The following is a 17,599-nucleotide window of genomic DNA, read 5'->3' as shown; positions in this document are numbered from 1 at the left end:
TTTATCACTTTTCTAAACAAACGTTGCGTGCGTCACAACAACTATATTTAGATCCTGGTTCCTCCAGGTGTGGGTTCAGGGTTCCTGGAAAAGTTCTTGTAGAGGAGAAAAGCTCCTGGTGTAGCCTGAGTCAGACAGCTGGGTCTATCCCCCCCCCCCCCCCCCCCCCCCCACCCACCCACCCAGCCTCTCAGAGCCAGACCTGGTGGCTGCAGGGGGCTTTAACCTCGGGGCCGGGGCCCCGCCTCTCGTCTGCTGCCGGTCTGAAGCAGGAGGACGTTCAAAAAAATCCTCTGAGGGCATCATTCACTGCAGGTCGGTCCTGCAGCAGCAACACGGTTCATCACAGAGCAGAAAAACTCTTCACTTAGTTTCACCTGTTCCTCTTTGTTTCAACACCACTCCACAAACGAACCTTTAAAAGAAATCGTTTGTTTTCTCTTCGTAGCTCTCTGACATTTGCTTTTTTCGTAGTGGTTGAGGAAATATGATCTACAACATTATCTAACGAGGATAATTTCTACTGTTGCAGTCTGGGAGCATGTCAATGATGCTTTGAGGTCTTCAGACCACATGTTTTAAGCCTTGTGGACTGTGGAACTCATGAAAAAATCATTTTGATTTCCTCCTTTTGCTCTTTATTTGGTTTCACTCTTGTATTTTGTTTGAGTGGTTACAGGAAACTTGCAAAATCTCTCAAATTCTGGTGTTGAAATTTGCTATGTTTGGGTGAAACACGATATGTGAACGAAGCTTTTTCTGCTTGTTTTCTCACTGGACGTTGCTCAACTAAATGCTTAAATATAACTTTCTATATTGGCTTGAAATTCCCCTCTTCCTCCTCCACCTCCATCCTCTCCTCCTCCTCCTCCACCTCCTCTTTCATCACCTCCTCACCCATTCTGTCTTGATGTATCACTGTTTTACTGCTCTCCTTCCAGTTTTCATTTAAAATGAGAAGCAATGCACTTTTTGTCAACAAAAACTGCTTTTCTCAGACAAATCCAAATCTTCTATCAGGAAATTTTGCTTCTAGCAGCTTTGGGGAAAGACTTGCACATGTAATAATTGTTATGTGGGTGAAGGAGAGAAGCTCAATGTCTTGAAAAATGGTTTAAGTCTCTACAGACCTTCTTTTTTCTTTTTTCAGGAGATTTATTGAAATACTTTTAGCTTAAATAACTTTACCGTAAGTTTAAGTTTATGTACTGTCTACTTTCAATGCCAAAGCGTTTCAGATTTACAATTTAACTGAGAAAAGCAGGAAAACATGTACATTAAAGCTGCTTTTTTTACCATTTACTACTTTTTATATACACTTCCTCTTACCTTTATAAAAGTTACAGTCTGACCATAACTTTACATTTAGTGATGCTTTTTTCTGTTCTGTGAATTTAATCATAACCCAGCAGCAGGCATGCAACACAAGTCAGGAACTTAAAAACATATATCTAAATTGATCTTTATCAAGTTCTAATTAATTTCTAAAACTTCCTGTTTTCATTCTTAAAGCTGCAGCAGATTATTTTTTTAAATTTGAGTGTCGTCTCAGCAGCATCATGATGAGCTGCTGCAGCGTCCTTGACTGAGACACTGACTTTCCTGCTCCTGTCAGCTCCTGTGAAGTGTGTGTGTGTGTGTGTGTGTGTGTGTGTGTGTGTGTGTGTGTGTGTGTGTGTGTGTGTGTGTGTGTGTGTGTGTGTGTGTGTATGTGTGTGTGTGTGTGTGTGTGCGGTCAGACCAGGTCATCTTCCCTACCTCTCTCTGTTGCCATCTAGTGGCTAATATTACTGAAATTCAGCCTCTCACACACACTGAAACACTCTAAACATCTAATAAGCACACTTGTTTCATATATGATCTATTTTTAACACACATTATATGTTGTTTTCTTCTTGTTTTTGACACACACACACACACACCTGGGCCGTGCATGCTTGGCTTGTGTGTTTCCAGCAGCAGCAGCAGCAGCAGCACAGATTGAGCGGCGGCTGATTCTCAGTTAAAAGCTGCTGGGTGGGTCCTAATTATTTCTTTGAAGACTCGCTTTTCCTCCCCGTCTGAGCTTCTGACGAGCTTCACTTTAAAGAGCCAGCAAAGGCCAGACACACACACACACACACACACACACACACACACACACACACACACATATACTGTCACGCAGCCCGCCTCATCTGTCACATAAGACTTTAATGTCGACTCCAGACTGCTGATTTATGAGAACATAATGCTAAAATGTAGAGCAGTTTTATATGTTGGAGGAGCATATTGAGTTTGACAAGAAGATGTTTGCACAACAGTAAATAAACACGTTACACCCACAACTGCAAAATTAATGTTGTTTTGTGTCAATTAAAAGATTTTCTTGTAGCTTCTGGTTCATATTTAGATATGAAATGAAAACACACATTGTTCTTTTCTGACAGGGCTCACTGAGGGCCCTGTCAGGGTCTCATCACTGTCTCTCTGAGGTCCCCCAGACCTCATTTTGGGAAGCATTGACCTCTGACCCTTTCAAGAGTCCCAAATAGGTCCATGACTGCTCTTTGACAAGCACAAGGTTTATTTTGCACAGCAGTGATGGAATAAATTATGATAAACATAAAGCATGAATATTCCATGCAGCAAAGCTTCATTGGCCTGATGTTTGGATCTAAAAACATGCAGATCAACAGATAAAGTAGACTACACGGACAAAAGTATGTGGTCAACTAAATATTTCACAAAAACAGCCTCCACTTCTCTGGTTTCAAGCTTTTCCAGCAAATTTTAGAACCCGGCTGCAGAGATTTGCTCTCATTCAGCCACAAGAGCATCAGTGATGATGATGGGTGATAAGGTCTGACGGTGTTGGATGTTGGTTGAAGTCAGGACCAAGTCAAGTTCTTCTTCTACACCAAACTGGATGGTTGAGCCTTTCTTTATGGAACCGTCATTGTGCATCTTCCAAAAACTGCTGCTGCAAAGTTGAAAGAATGTTGTTGTCTAACATATTGTATACTGTAGCATTTAGATTTCCCTTTAACTGGAACTATGAGGAAGTAAGTGCACTGAAGTATGAAGCAATACCTGCATACTTTCGTCACTTTTGTACGCATGAGAAGGAATGTTAAACAGTGCAAACTTGTTTCCAAATAAAGCAAGAAATACTAAGAATCATTAAGAAAGGGAACAAAAAATCTGTGCAGGATCTGAAAAAGTAAATGTTTTACATAAAAACATTTGTCTTTCTTTATGACAGTCACATCTACATTCTCCTACCAGTAACAGTTAAACTCAGCAGAGTTTGAATGAGCTCTTGAAGAGAAGGAAGCTTTTTAGATTTTGTGCAAGTTTTGCCAGTTTGTTCGACTCTGGGACTTTTATTTATATTATATAAATGTATGTTAAAGTTTTACTTCTGTTTCTGCTTTTGCAGGAATCAGACTGCAGGAGAAGCACGTGGTGCACTTGACTTCAGGCCTCCTTCTTTTAATATTTTTCTTCTTCCTCTAAAACACTTAAAATTACAGCACAGAGACATGAAGTACATTTGGCTCCCCTGGCTTGTTGGTAATGAAACTGGATCCCAAAGCAGGAGGTTGGTCTCTCTCTCTCTCTCTCTCTCTCTCTCTCTCTCTCTCTCTCTCTCTCTCTCTCTCTCTCTCTCTCTCTCTCTCTCTCTCTCTCTCACACACACACACACAGACACGCGCACACACGCACGCGGAGCTTTATAGTTCACAAAGGTACAGGCAGACAGGAGCAGAGAAGAGCAGAGACACTGTGATGATTAAAAAACTTAAAATAACAAGTGGAGGTCTGGAGGAGGAAGAGGAGGAGGAGGAGGAGGAGGGCCTGAAGAAGTCTGCAGGAGATCTGCCGGAGGAGAGGACCGGAGAGGGTCTGGAAGGAGGTTTTGGAAAAGGTCTGGAGGCAGGAGGAGGTCCCGGGTTTAACAGAGGAGGCAGGACTTTCTGGCTCCGTGGTGCGCTCCGACACCAGAGGTCCGCTTTAATACCAGAGGAGGAGGAGGAGAGGAAGGTCGGCTCTTTACACTGCTCAAAGAGAGAGAGAGAGAGTTAGAGGGTTAGAGAGAGAGAGAGAGAGAGAGAGTGCAGTCCACTCCTCCTGGACAGTCTGCATCGAGCATCCATGTGCCAAACGGACTTTTGGATTCGGGAGCGCAGATTGAGAAGAGCCTTCTCCCTGGAAAAAAAACTTCACTGACTGACTTGTCGACAGGAAGTCAGATCCGTTTTAAATCTCTCCAGCTGTTATAAATCAGCTGTGTATTTTTATCTGCGCTCAGATCACCTCAGGCACTTTTGGTTTTGGACTCTTCTGACTGTCCTCCGCTCCTCTCAGGATCCTCACAACACGCGCGCGGGGATTTTCATTCAGATTTTCTTTCTAAATGTTTTATTTTTTATTTTTTATTTTTTTAAATTCCTCTACGGACTCTTGTTTTCTGCTCACGCGACATGAGCAGCCCCGCTGTCTCCTGTCCGTCGGCGCGTCTTTGTCATTTTAATGTCGCTGTAATCTCCGCGCGTCTCACTGATTGTCGCTTTGCATTTCAGCGCAAACGAACAAACTGAGGACTTCTTCTTCTTCTTCTTCTTCTTCTTCTTCTTTTTTTAAAATCTCCGGGCTGGAATAAAGAGCAGAAAGTAGCAGGAGCAACGCTGAACGTGGATCTCTTTCACTTTATCTTCGTTTTTCCTTTGGATTGATTTTTTATTTATTGGTTCCGACGTTTTTCACCAAAACTCTTTGATATCTTCTCCCCACCGGGAGCGAAGTCGAGGATGTTGCTCTGCTGCTTGAACCCTCCCTCCTGGTCCACCTGTAGGCTTCTCTTCTGCTTTTTGTTGCTGCTCCAAACGCCCCGGTCCTCCTCTCCGCTAATTACAGGTAGGATTAAAAGGATTATATGGCTTCATAATAACACATCATAACACCCACCGTGCGTAAAAATCTACCCAAACGCCCGTTTATTTAGTCTGCCGCGTCTCCTCGCTCTCTCAGTCTGTCTTTACTCCGCCTGGGGAGCGCACCATATCAAAGCCACACCACTTCTAATATATCTGAGCAGCAGTAATGAGGTGGTGAAGTAAAATGCTCGTCACAAATGATCGATAACCTCCAGTTTGGCGCATGTTCAAAATGTGGGAAAAACACTCATACGTTGTCTTTTACAATTTTCCTCTTATATTTTGCATCACCGACACTCTTAATTTATGCTTTTACCTCACAGTAAATATGGTTAAAATGTTTCTGCAAGTGGAGACATTTGTATATTTGAGTTTTTGGTGGATTTTCTTGCAGAAACTCTCCTAAATCTTGAATTTGGGAGTTCAGATGACATTCCACCGATGGATATTAAAAAAACATCCATACTAGTTTAAACAGTGTATGTATCTCCATGCAGGGAATTGGTCCGTTTCTTCCAGACTATAGAGGATCAACTCTGGCACGCTTCTTATATGCAGAAATAGTTTCCAGGCTGCCAAGTATTATAGATGAAACCTTTAAAAATCGTGCAAGGATTTGATTTTAAGGGCTAAAGTCTGCGTAAAATTATGATCTTTACTCAAATTGTTGTTTGTGCCACTAGAGGTTATAATTAACCCGCTTTATAAAAAAAAGTTAGAAGCGGGCTGTTAACTGTAAATCACTTTTAATCAGCTCTAATTTAACAGTTTCTCCTGAGAGGCCTCTCCTGCCTCTCTCTCTCTCTCTCTCTCTCTCTCTCTCCCCGGCCTTCTCCCCCTGCTTCAAAGCCGCCTGACAGCCGCATTGCATCATAGCATATCGTTTGTTTGCCCCGCAGCGCCTTTGAGAAGTGAGAATAGTTGAAACGGGGAGGGAGAGAGAGAGAGAGAGAGAGAGAGAGAAAGGTGGTTGTGGTGTAGTGCGCAAGCCGGGCTCAGCACAGCCGGCCCACATGCGTCTTATCTCTGGGTAAACAGCAGCGTGAGGGACGAGACTTCTGCGGCTGACCTGCTTTTACTGACTTAACCTGCCTCCTCTGGCACTTTGAGGAAAGGGCATTAGATTACATACATTTGATTATGGTTATTTATTTGGTTTCGGTGGCTACAGGGCGGGTTTCCATGACGACAGTGGTTGAATTTCATGATAATTTCATTAGCAAAAGGAGAAAATCTATGATAAAGCTGATTGGGAACAGAGGTTTCACTTTCTCTTCAGCTGTAAACATTAATATAAACCTCCACATGACATGAGGGAAAAAGTCATAAATGGCTTTATGCACATCCGCTTCCAGCGCTGATAAGAATAATTTCTCATGTTAAGGGTTTCCCCCTCTGTCTTTGCTGGTATCTACTGTCCTGGAGCAAACACAGAAAGATGGGAATCAGATGGGAATTCTGGGGATCAAACCTGTACCAGATGGGTCTCTGTGGACAAACATGTGTATCTGTTTGACATGAAACAGTGTGGAGAACCTCTGAGAACCAACTCTGTATCAGCTGAGGAAGCTGCAACACTCTGATCCCAACAGATCAGATTCCTCCACCTGGCATCCCAAATATGCACTGTATCATCTGTCTATTGTCTGCTCGACCACAGAGCGGAGGGTTCTGGGCTGTTTGAGGTCTTATAGTCCCAACAGTTGAATGTGTCACTGCAGCAGGTGGAGCGGCGGGTACAGAGGTCATCCTGTTGGCTTCAGGATCGTGTGTGTTACTCCAGGACACTTGTTGCATGTCATCCTCATCTTCTTCTCTCCACTAGAGTCTGGCTGGTTGAATGGCGCTTTATCAAAGCTGCTAATCAAATCTGAAACCCTCTGATGTCTTATCAAATCTATGAAGGTTTTTTTTTAAAAGCTATATTTATAGAACTGAGATCAAAAATCAACCTTCAAAGAACTAAAACTTGCATTTTGGCTCCCAGATAACATGTTTGTGCTTCATAAGAGATTCGTTAGACTGTGACGTTTGCAAATTCAGCTACTTTCATCTAAATTAAATCTTAACTCTCTTCCAGGACACTTTTCTTTATTCACCAAATGTTTTCAGCTGTCTCGCCTTCATCAGGATGGTATCTGAGTTTATTTCCGGTTCCCTTATATAAGCTACAGTCCATTCATGTCATGTGACTTATATATACATAGATCTTACTATAATGAATATACAAAACAGTATTACCAACTTCTTTTTGAAATAGATTTCTACAAATTGGAGACAAATATAAATGTTACAACCAACTTTTCCAAAATAATCTCATTTTCTTTCTCTTCTAATCTCCATTTGTCACTAAAAAGCTGCAAATCAACACTTTCAACTCTAATTTTTACAAAAATATTTTTCAAAAACACACATGCTGCTCAAATATCTTCCATCTATTAATATTTATGAATAACCACATTTCTAAACATTCCTGTCTTTTAACTAAATGTCTAATTGTTGTTATTTGCAGAAGTGGTTTTCAGGTTGACAAGTACTGTTGATGAAACCTTTGAAAATCATGCAAACTGACCTTCTTCTTCTTTGAAGAACGGAAAAATGGATTCAATGGATTCTAATCCCTCATTTAACCTGCTCGGGTTTAAAGTGCCCAATTTAGAAATCCACAGTGCCTCAGGTGTCTCACGTATCAGTCCGATCAGAGCCAAACCCGGTGAACTCTCACATAGATAAAGATAAAGATAGATAGATAGTGTAACAAAAGTGTAAAACCAATGATCTCAGTAATATAAATACAATTACACAGGGATAAAACAGACACATTAAGAAAAACAGGAGCATTCATGATATAAAACATCATCCAACAGAATCTTAAAATGTTTCAGGGTTAAAAATGTTCTAACTTAAGTCAGAAAATGCCAACAGACACTGACCTCTAACTAAACAGAGGTCACATGTTTGCTGTTGTCCTTGAACTCCACGACTTCATCTGCATCATCATCGCCTTTAACTGCTTTTAACTTTCAGCTCGTAATAGTTTCAGGATTTCTGTGTTCTTTTTAGATAGATAGATAGATAGATAACAAAAACAAAAAGAAACAACGGTGATGTAGATAAGAAATAAAATGACAAGAACATGTTTAGAAACTGAACTAAACTAAAACCAGGACCATAACAGTAAATTAGGTATTTTGTCAGACTGAAGATGAGGCCTCAGAGACCTCACCCCACCTCCTACACTCTCCTTCCCCACCCTCACCCCCCCCCACCACCACCACTTACAGCCCTGCCAGTTTAATTACGCTCGAAGGTTGTAAATTTTACAGTGATGGTGGTGGAGTCGGCGGAGTTTGTCTGCTCTGCCCGAATCCACAAGCTGTTTTTTTTTTGTTTTTTTCAGCTGAGCCCAGAGAGACAAACACAGACTCGCTGCTACAAGGATCTATTGTTGTAAAGTAGAGTCTAAGTTTAGTCTAGTTCCATAAAGCTCTGATACAAACTTTGTTAAGATCTTTTAAGTAGGTGACAGTCGGACTTTCGGCGCTTCAAATAGACATCAGCTGATGTTACTATGCTACGCTTTCCATTCTCACACAGCACATATGCAGTTTACAGAGATAACGGTAGCTGATTTATCGCTCCACTGCTTCCTGACTTCACGCTGTGGTAAACAAAATCAATCCAGAGTCCAACAGAACATTTTTCCCCATTGGCCCACTTGGCCAGCAGATCAGAGTTTTATTGGTCCCTTGTATATTTTCACTGGTCCAACAGCCAAAAAAATGAAAATAACTTTCTTTTTTTTCAATAATTTTGGTGATTTATTCATTGTATACATAATACACACAACAGCGAGAATTTTCCTTTAGATTTGGTTGGTTTCCTTTAGTTATTGATTATGTAATGTTGATATATTACACAAATATGGTAATTATAAAAGTGGGCACATATCAGTAAATGAATGGTGTATAAATGTAGGTTTCTCCATCTTTTGAGTAAAGCCAGAGAGTATGGAGCACATAAAGAACAAAATTTATGATAATAACATTCAGCGAGTATAGGCGACCTTGATAATAAACTCCAGAACTGAGACAATGCTGAGAAATCTGCAGAAATATACTCGTTAAGATAGAACAGTGAGAGAAAGAACGTAATGTCGTGTTCACTCTAAGCTCCTCTTCCTTCTCGTAACCTTTAATGTTTCTTTCATGGACAATTTTTTTCAAGTACCGGTAAGTACGACAATGAGTATGATGGATGAATGATGCTAGGGCGGGAAAGACGAAGTGTTTAAAAGGCCGTCGGACCATTATTATGGTTATGTTGGATACTGCAATCAATCGATCAAACTTTATATGTTTAGCTTCTTTGGTACGGGTTCATGCAATGAAAGCTGATAATAAGGCAGAGCAAATGTAAGCAGTAACAATAATCAGAGACTAATTCACACAAAAAAGATAAAAATGTAATAAAACCAATAAAATACATTAAACTTAAAAAAGCAGCCTTTTAAACTATCAGTCTTACCAGTTGAAATGAATTGAGGCAAGCTTTAGCTAGCTCGCTAATTAAGCTAACGTCAACTCCCTTAGTTGGTTTAAAGCTTTTTGATGTTTCCAGCTGACTTGTTTTAAAACAGGAATTGTGTAAGTGGGTCTTAAATAAAAGCTAACACGTTGTAATGTTGAGTAGTGTTAGTTATTATAAGTGTTAAAAGGAAGAAATGTAAATCAGACTATTATTTTGTTCAAACATAACCCTGTTAGCTAAGGGCTGCTTAGCTTACTTGTCCATGTTTTCACTCTTAGTGTGTAGAATTTAGTGGCATCTAGCAGAACGGACTTCGCAGAAATGGAATATAAGATTCATACGTATGTTTTAATTAGTGTTTAATCACCTAAAAACAAGAATTGTTATGTTTTCAATACCTTAGAATGACCCCTTTATATCTACATAGGGAGCAAGTCCTCCTCCACAGAGCCCGCTATGTTGCACCGCCATGTTTCTACAGTAGCCCAGAACGGACGCAACAAACACTTGATCTAGAGAGGGCTTTTCACGTTTTCCGTGAGTTTTGCAGCCATCGTAGGTTCTCCTACACACTTGGAAGGGGAGAAGAGGGGTATTCAGTTGGTTGCAATCTGCAGCCTCACCACTAGATGCCATTAAATCCTACACACTGCACATTTAACGTTACAATAGAAAAAGCTTTTATAATGAAGACTAACTGCTATTTTGTTCATTCACCAAATATATGGAGCAGGACAGAGCTGCTAACGTTAGCTTGATAGGATCTAGGACCAGCTTCCACGCAAAGGAGAAATACAACACAGCGGATTTGCTTGTTGTAAATGCAACTACTTTGCAATCAGTAGGTGGGGAAATCTCTGATTTTCTTGTATCGGGAGAATAGCTAACTGTATATAAAGTAGTTGAAACTAGCTCCACCTCCAGCAGCTACAACAGTAACATGCTGCTCTAACACTGATGCTTCAGTATTAATAATCTAATGATGTCATATATAATAATATATCAGTCAGAGGGACCAAACCACTACTTTTACTGCACTTCTTCAACTACATTTTGCTGCTAATACTTATGTACTTTTACCTCAGTAGGATTTTTTATGCAGGACTTTTACTTGTAATGGAGTATTTTAACATTGCTTTATTGATACCTTTACTTAAGTAACTAACTGTAGGCGCCAAGGTGGTAAGCTAGTTCGCTGGACATGCTAACAACTGAAACTTATGTTAGAGAACATAAACACACCGTTTAATCAGTGTGGTTTTATTTACACTTTGCTTCAATATAGTTAGAAGTCATGGATGTATGAATAGCTTGACAGGCATGCCCATTAATTCCTGAGTCATCAACATTACAACAAACCAAACAGTAAGCGAGTTCAGATGGTCAGAGGCCACAGTTTACTGATAACAAAACAAAAAATGTCTTAGTCTTTCATTTTATGTTTACATAATGTGTTGGAGTGTCGGGGTGTTTCGTGCTTCTCGTTCTTCTTCGTGCTTGTGGTGTAAGAAGTTTTATAGCTTTTGGAACGAGATGGAGAAACTGCATCATAGCAGTAGATGAAATGGAGCGGAAAATGGACGAATTAGGGTTTTAGACAGATGAAAATAAACATTTTGGGATAGAAAAACAAGCAAATCTGGATGGAAATACAAGATGAAGAGGAAACGTTCTCAATTCATAAAAATTACGTGTGTTTCATGAAATTTCATAATGTCAGAACCAATTCTTGAGGTGCTTTGTGTGCGAATAGTAATAATTATTTTCCCCAGAGAGATAGGATCAGTTGAAGGAGACTTGACTAGAAACAGGAAGTAGTTTGATACAGAGCGGTCAGGGGTGGGGATTTACCTTCACTTCCAGTTGACCCCGGTTCATGACAATAGGTTCCTACTGGGAAGGAAGTTTTCATTTTAAGAGAGTCAAAACAAATCTGACACATGAACAAACAGCTGAGCATCATTCTGGAGTTCGTTTTTTTCTCCGAGCCTGAGAAACTGCTCGCTCTGCTGAGATGTTGACATCTGTCTCCTTCTACCCATAAACCCTTGTGTTTGAGGTCGTTTCCGGTAGTTGGTTCGGATTACATTTGCACTCGTAACAAACTGACTGACTCACGTGTTTAAGACCTCAGTTTAAATGTCACTGCTTTTACCTGAACAGAAGCAGAATTTTCAGGGTGCGTTTAAAGCCAGCATGATCTGACAGATATATCAACAGGTTATCGGCTGTTATTGGCTTTTTACAGATATACCAGCTAATTTTTTGCGATAATATAAAGCAATGCTGGTTTGTAGGCTGCATTTTATGTATATGTGACCTTAAGATTGTTTGTTTTTTAGATGTTTTTACTTTTTAGCATTATTAATAATTGGTCACCTTAGACAAGTATATTGTTCTGCTGTAACATATCTCATAACTAAAAACTGAATTTGAGCTTGTATAAGTCTTTATTGCAACTCTTATTAACCAAATTTGAGGGATGTTTGCCAAAATGTTATTTTGGGAAAGAAAAACAGATTGAATGAACAGATATTGGGTGTTACATATAGAATAAAAATTGATGTTTTATGAAAAGCTAGATTACTTAACTCATCTATAATCAAAGATTCAATTAGCTTTAGGAAAATAAGAGCGTTATACTGACACCAAGTTGTTTATGAAGCTGCAGTACATATTAGACAAATCAAACAGTTATTCTATACAACAATCTAAAGCATACAAAACAACTATCTAAACTCTTCCTTAAAAAATACAATTACATTAATACAATGTGTGTAATGCCCAAGAAAATCTGAAATTTTTGTTGAATAATGTACTTGACCACTCGGCAATATGTATGATCGTTTTTTTGCAGTGTGAGTGCCCACAAACCACAGAGATCGACAAAATAGAAAAGGAGGAGTACCACTAAGTGTTATTCTCTGGTTTTGGTTTTACTTTTACCTTGCGATGCAGCTGGGTTCACAAGATCATGCAAGAATCCATCAATCATGTCAAACTTCAAGTTATGCGCTTGTGTCCAAACCACCGGTGGTTCAGACCAATCAGCATTATCCTAATAGCAAGAATCCTATTAGGATTCTTGTGCAATCTCATGAATCTAGACAGTGATAGACAATGATGGACAGATGTTTCATCCAATCACCTGCCAAGTATTTTTTTGAAAGTGCCTGCTCTTTTCCGAACAGTTTCCAGTTTGTGTAACAAACCATCTGGCGTGTCAGGTTAGTTTTATTTATCTAAATCATAAAATAAGATGACTTCACAAAGAAAGAAGTAGGAAAACACACCCAATCTCCATTTATGGTGCCTATGAAAAGGAATTGCTCTCCCATTTTTTCATTTTTCATGTTGAATGTAATAGTTGAACGATGGGTGATACACACACACAGTTCCTATTCAGTTGCTTCTAAATGGGGTTAATACAAAACAAATAAACGAGAAGTTAAGTAACCTTGGCGGATCCCGTTCTCATGAGTCACTTTAGTTTATTCAACGCGAGCCTGTATGATGTCATGTGATCCTGACGGGTGTTTATAGGTCAGGAGTGCAAAGTCAAAAGTCCAGACCCGTTTTTCAGCCTTCGTCTTACCTTTGTCACCTTCCTTCGGCCCTTCACAGGCACAGAGGCCAGCTGTGAGAATGAAGGAGAGGTCCTCCACATCCCCAACATCACCGACAACCCCTGCATCACCTGCGTCTGTCTGGTAAGAACGACTACCTTCTCTTTCTTCACCTCTCCTTCAAATATGTTGCAGAGTCAGGCGTTTGTCTCGTGATGTTAAGTTATCGGCCAAGTTGAATTGACTCACCGCCCGCCCTGTTTGTTCTCAGCACCTTGACGTGTAATATGCTGCCTCAGGTTGATAGGATAAAATGACCTCTTTAAGCACTGATAGTGATATTTGTAAAGCTGATTATTGAGCTTTGTGTGATGTTTCTTATCGGTAGGTTGTGAAAGATTTGTAAGACTAGGACAGGACTTTGTAATGCAAGTTTTTTGCGGGTTTTGTGGAAAAAAAACACAGGAATGTCTGGTGAGATGAGAGGTGTGGATCGCTTGATTGAAGGCAAAATTTTGGCATTAAATCACTTCTGTGAGCAGTTTTGTTAATGTATTTACAAAAAGTTTTTCAGCAAAACATTAAGTAGACATTGTGCTTCAATATCAAGTGTCAATACGATACAACCCCATTAGCACCAGCATAAGCACTGGCTATTCTTCCTGGTTCCCACCACACATACAGTCATACATATACACTGTAACCACATAAACACAACAACCAAACCAGCTCATCTCATAGGATTAACAGTCACATATATACAGAAGAGAAACAAAATTGGCATCCTTTAAACAGGACATTAAAGCCAACACACAAAATTATAAATCAATTCCTCAAGAATTACTAGCAAAACTCACAATTTTTCATACAAATAGTAATTCTTAATAAACATAAATCCTTTCCGCAATTTTGGATTTTTTTTAGATGCATGCAGAAAACATTAAGTGGCACATGAAGTCAGGATGGTAAGTGATTTGCAAGTTCAGGAAAGCACTTTGTAACGCCAACTCTTTACTGTTTTCTGAGGATTTACAACAAACTTGCAGTGAAACATGAAGTGAGGATTGTTTGTTTTAACAGACATGCCTGTCGTCATGCTGTCTTGGCTCGGCCCGGCTGTTAAATCCAGTCTACAAAACGTTAGGGGACGACTCTTTCCTGGAACATGTGCTCTTTGACCCCTGACCCCCCTCCCTCCCCCCCCTTACAGCTGTGGAGGTCTTTGTTTTAGGGGATGAGAATGGACCAACAAGGCTTTTCCGTGTCACTGCCTCGACATTGGTGAAAGAGAGGTTTTTAAAAGAAGGCGTCACATGACCAGAGTTTACACTCCAGGAAGCACACGGGTGTGAACTTGAGGGCTGCATGTTCCCTTTTACACAGCCTGTTCAAAGTGGGAATGTTGCACCGTTATTCTGCCTCGCCATTCTATATAAAAGGTACAAACACAGAATGGTGGCACATTGCTGTTCCGCCATTAAGCAGGCAGTGGAGGCAGTCACATTTCTGGATCGACATCTGCGTAAAAGGGAATGCCAACATGGTGATGCTGTTGTGTTAAACTTCACACTTCTGATTCTGGAACGCCGGCGTGCTATCTAAAATCACACATGGGTACGGCATTATGCCAACTTTGTTTGGTTCAATGTAAAAAAGCAAAGCCGGCATAATGATGGGTCTTCTTTACAGCAATATTGCAGGATCACTGCATAAAAGGGGCTTATGTGTGTGTGTGTGTGTTATTACATTATATCTAGTTTGGTTAATCCATACAAAGATCTTAGCGTTTAAAGCAGCATGTTGTGGTTTTAGCCGGACCTTTTCTTGGCGGGATGCATTGACTTCCTGGAGTCTTGTTGTCACTGTAAGATTGCCAGGCGGCCAGTGGAGACCCCTTTGGCTGATATGAAAGTGATATCAATCTTCTCATGTCACTCTCAGCAAGAAAGTGAATAAACGTACTTCCCAAAATGTTACTTCAAAGGTTCAGTATGCTTGAAACAAACTATTGGTTGTATGACATGTTGAGAGTGCCTCCCCGGTCTCTCTTTAAAGGATTTCTGTGTCAGTTGTGTGCCTTTGTTGCCTTGTCAGGATGAAGTGTACAAATGGGGATAACAACACACATTTTGTACAGTCTGTCCTCAGAGACATTCACAGTGTTGCACTTGGTTGTTCACATAAAAAGTGACGGACGTGAATGTGTGAAACCTGAAAAAAGAGAAAACAGACATCAAGAGTGAAACGGTGCCTACTTCCTCACCTCTAAACGCCTGGCCAATCGCTGAGAGGAGTTGGCATAATTGTCGTATTGTTTGTTTCGGAAAGTTACAAAGATCACAGGATGCAGCCTCCCGATTCTGGCATCGGCCGTTGGACGATTCTGCACCTCACCATTTACGTCCAGTGCTAATGCAGGAATTAGTGTCCCTTTTATGTAGTGAAGTGGGAAATAAGGGTGCGGAGGTCGGGTCAGATGGGTGTGTAGTACGTCTAACAGACCTGCATTAACCATGTCATAGTTTTCATGGGCACTTATTGCAGAAAACAAGAATGTTAAAAACTTTTTCATGTAAAAAAAAAAGTGTTTTCATTGAATGTCATCCAGGATTTTGTAGAATCATCCAATATTCACTTGTTGATATATGAGCTAAAATGCATATAAGAAAATAATGGAACTGGTGAAGGAATATCACGGCCGTTATTTGCTTCCTCCTCGTCCATTATTTTCTTATAATGGGGCTCTTTGTCCTCTAACCTTACATAAAACATATACATCTGGTGTTCATGACAAGTACTTTTGAACTTTCTATATCTGAACCATAGCTCCTGATTGAAAGGTTCCTTTGGCTCCTGATTGGCTGCTCTAAGGCTCCCCTCGGCCTGCAGGCTGACTGATCCGTCCTCTGTGTTATCAGGCAGACATCAGCCAAAGCCCTGCTGAATGCTATCAGTCATCAGCAGGCAATGGCCAGCCTTTCATCTCTACTTTAACCCCCACTACACACACACACACACACACACACACACACACAAACACACACACACACACACATACACACACACACCACCTCCACCCTGCATACTCACATTCATAAACTTACATACATTCAGGGTAAAATCTTTATTGAATTTGGCTCCTGTTTATCTCCGGAAAACATTTTTAACCCCAGATGCATGGCTTTTTTTCTTCTTTTTTTTTGTGCTTCGCAGGACAAACTCATATCAGTTAGATAATAGCTCTGATTGGTCAGCACATTTGTCTCTTAAAATTTTGAGTTTAAATATTCTTTCTTCTTCTTTTAAAGAACACTAAATCCAGAGATGTTTAGAGGCTTCATTGTAGCAATGAGGTGCAAAGCAAGATTTAAATCAGCACTTCAGAAAATTAATTAAAAGTAATTTATTTGTTGAAGTATGAGAAACGCCCCTAATCCTGACCATAACCCTATTTCTCACAATAACTGTCTTCAAACAGGGGAAAATCTGATCAATAATGCAGAAATCTAAATGAAAATGAAACTTTAAAGAACTAATTTGCACAAGAAGCATCATTTGATGATAATATTATTATTGTTATTATCATTATAACTTTGCATTTACAAATGCTGGCTGATTTGCAGCATCATGGGCAGAATTAGCTTTTTTTTTCTGTTCATTTTCTCTTCACTTTATGTAAGTAGAAATGTATTCTGAGCTGTCGTCACTATTGGAGGATCCTGTTTAATCTAAACTCTGGTGAACAGTTTCCTTGTGCTGTGGAATGAAACTTTTTGATGCTTGGTAACATAACATCCAGGTTAACATCAGGTTAAACCAGTCTTTTTGCGTAAAAATGGGAATTTCTCAGTGATAATCAGTAAAAACTGAAAATATTTCTCTGTCCTACATTTTTACTTCTGTCACCCCTCAAAAGACGGACTCATGTCGAGAGTCCCATGTCTCCGACTGTCTTTATGGGTTTGGGGAGCCATCAGGGCTCCACTGTCACTCATACAGAGGGCGGGGGGTGGTTGGCTCTCCAGTTGGTCCAGAGTACCTGCTAATGGCTGGAAGGGCTGGAAGACTCACACACACACACACACACACACACACACACACACACACACACAAACACACACACACACACACACACACACACACACACACACACACAGTGGAGCCATTGTGTGTGTCTGGGTGAGGCCAAGCGCTGTAATGGGGCCAGGAGTGGATGTGGCTGACAGACTGACTGGTCGCCATGACGATCTGTTATCTTGGAAGGAGTCTGTCCATCTCCGTCATGCCCCTTCATCATCCTCGTCTATCTGTCTGTGCATCTCCGTGTCTTTTTCCACTCTCTCATCGGCTCTTCCTCCCCTCACTCACCCTCAGATCGGCTCAGTTTTTCACTCCGTCACTCGTCGTTGTTCAGATTTTTCAACTCACCTGCTTCGAAGACAAAAATAGCAACGTTTTTACTATTTTATTGTTATTCTCAGCATCATGTGGGAACAAGAGTGATAGTTCAGCTTGTTCTGCTCAAACTAAAAGTTTGCTGATAAAAAGAAAATGTTTAGCAACAATCCATACTTCCCCGACAGT

General features: G+C 40.4%; 1 protein-coding gene across 2 annotated transcripts in view; it reads left to right on the top strand.

Moving 5' to 3' along the window:
• The first annotated feature begins 3,597 nt into the window (after positions 1-3,597).
• The window catches only part of bmper (BMP binding endothelial regulator), a 38,086-nt gene continuing 24,084 nt past the window's right edge, over positions 3,598-17,599 (top strand). Inside the window, exons 1-2 of one of the 2 annotated variants that reach the window (XM_067600499.1) lie at positions 3,598-4,899; positions 13,074-13,159. In XM_067600499.1, the coding sequence (XP_067456600.1) occupies positions 4,794-4,899; positions 13,074-13,159 (192 nt within the window). In that variant the 5' untranslated portion in view covers positions 3,598-4,793. Of the gene's footprint in view, positions 4,900-8,725; positions 9,152-13,073; positions 13,160-17,599 lie in introns of those variants that run through there. The other variant, XM_067600500.1, reaches the window with a different exon arrangement.

Source organism: Thunnus thynnus, chromosome 10 (genome assembly GCF_963924715.1).
Source record: "Thunnus thynnus chromosome 10, fThuThy2.1, whole genome shotgun sequence".
NCBI lineage: Eukaryota > Metazoa > Chordata > Actinopteri > Scombriformes > Scombridae > Thunnus > Thunnus thynnus.
The sequence above is the reverse complement of the archived record's forward strand: the minus strand, read 5'-3'. Positions and strand labels throughout refer to the sequence as shown.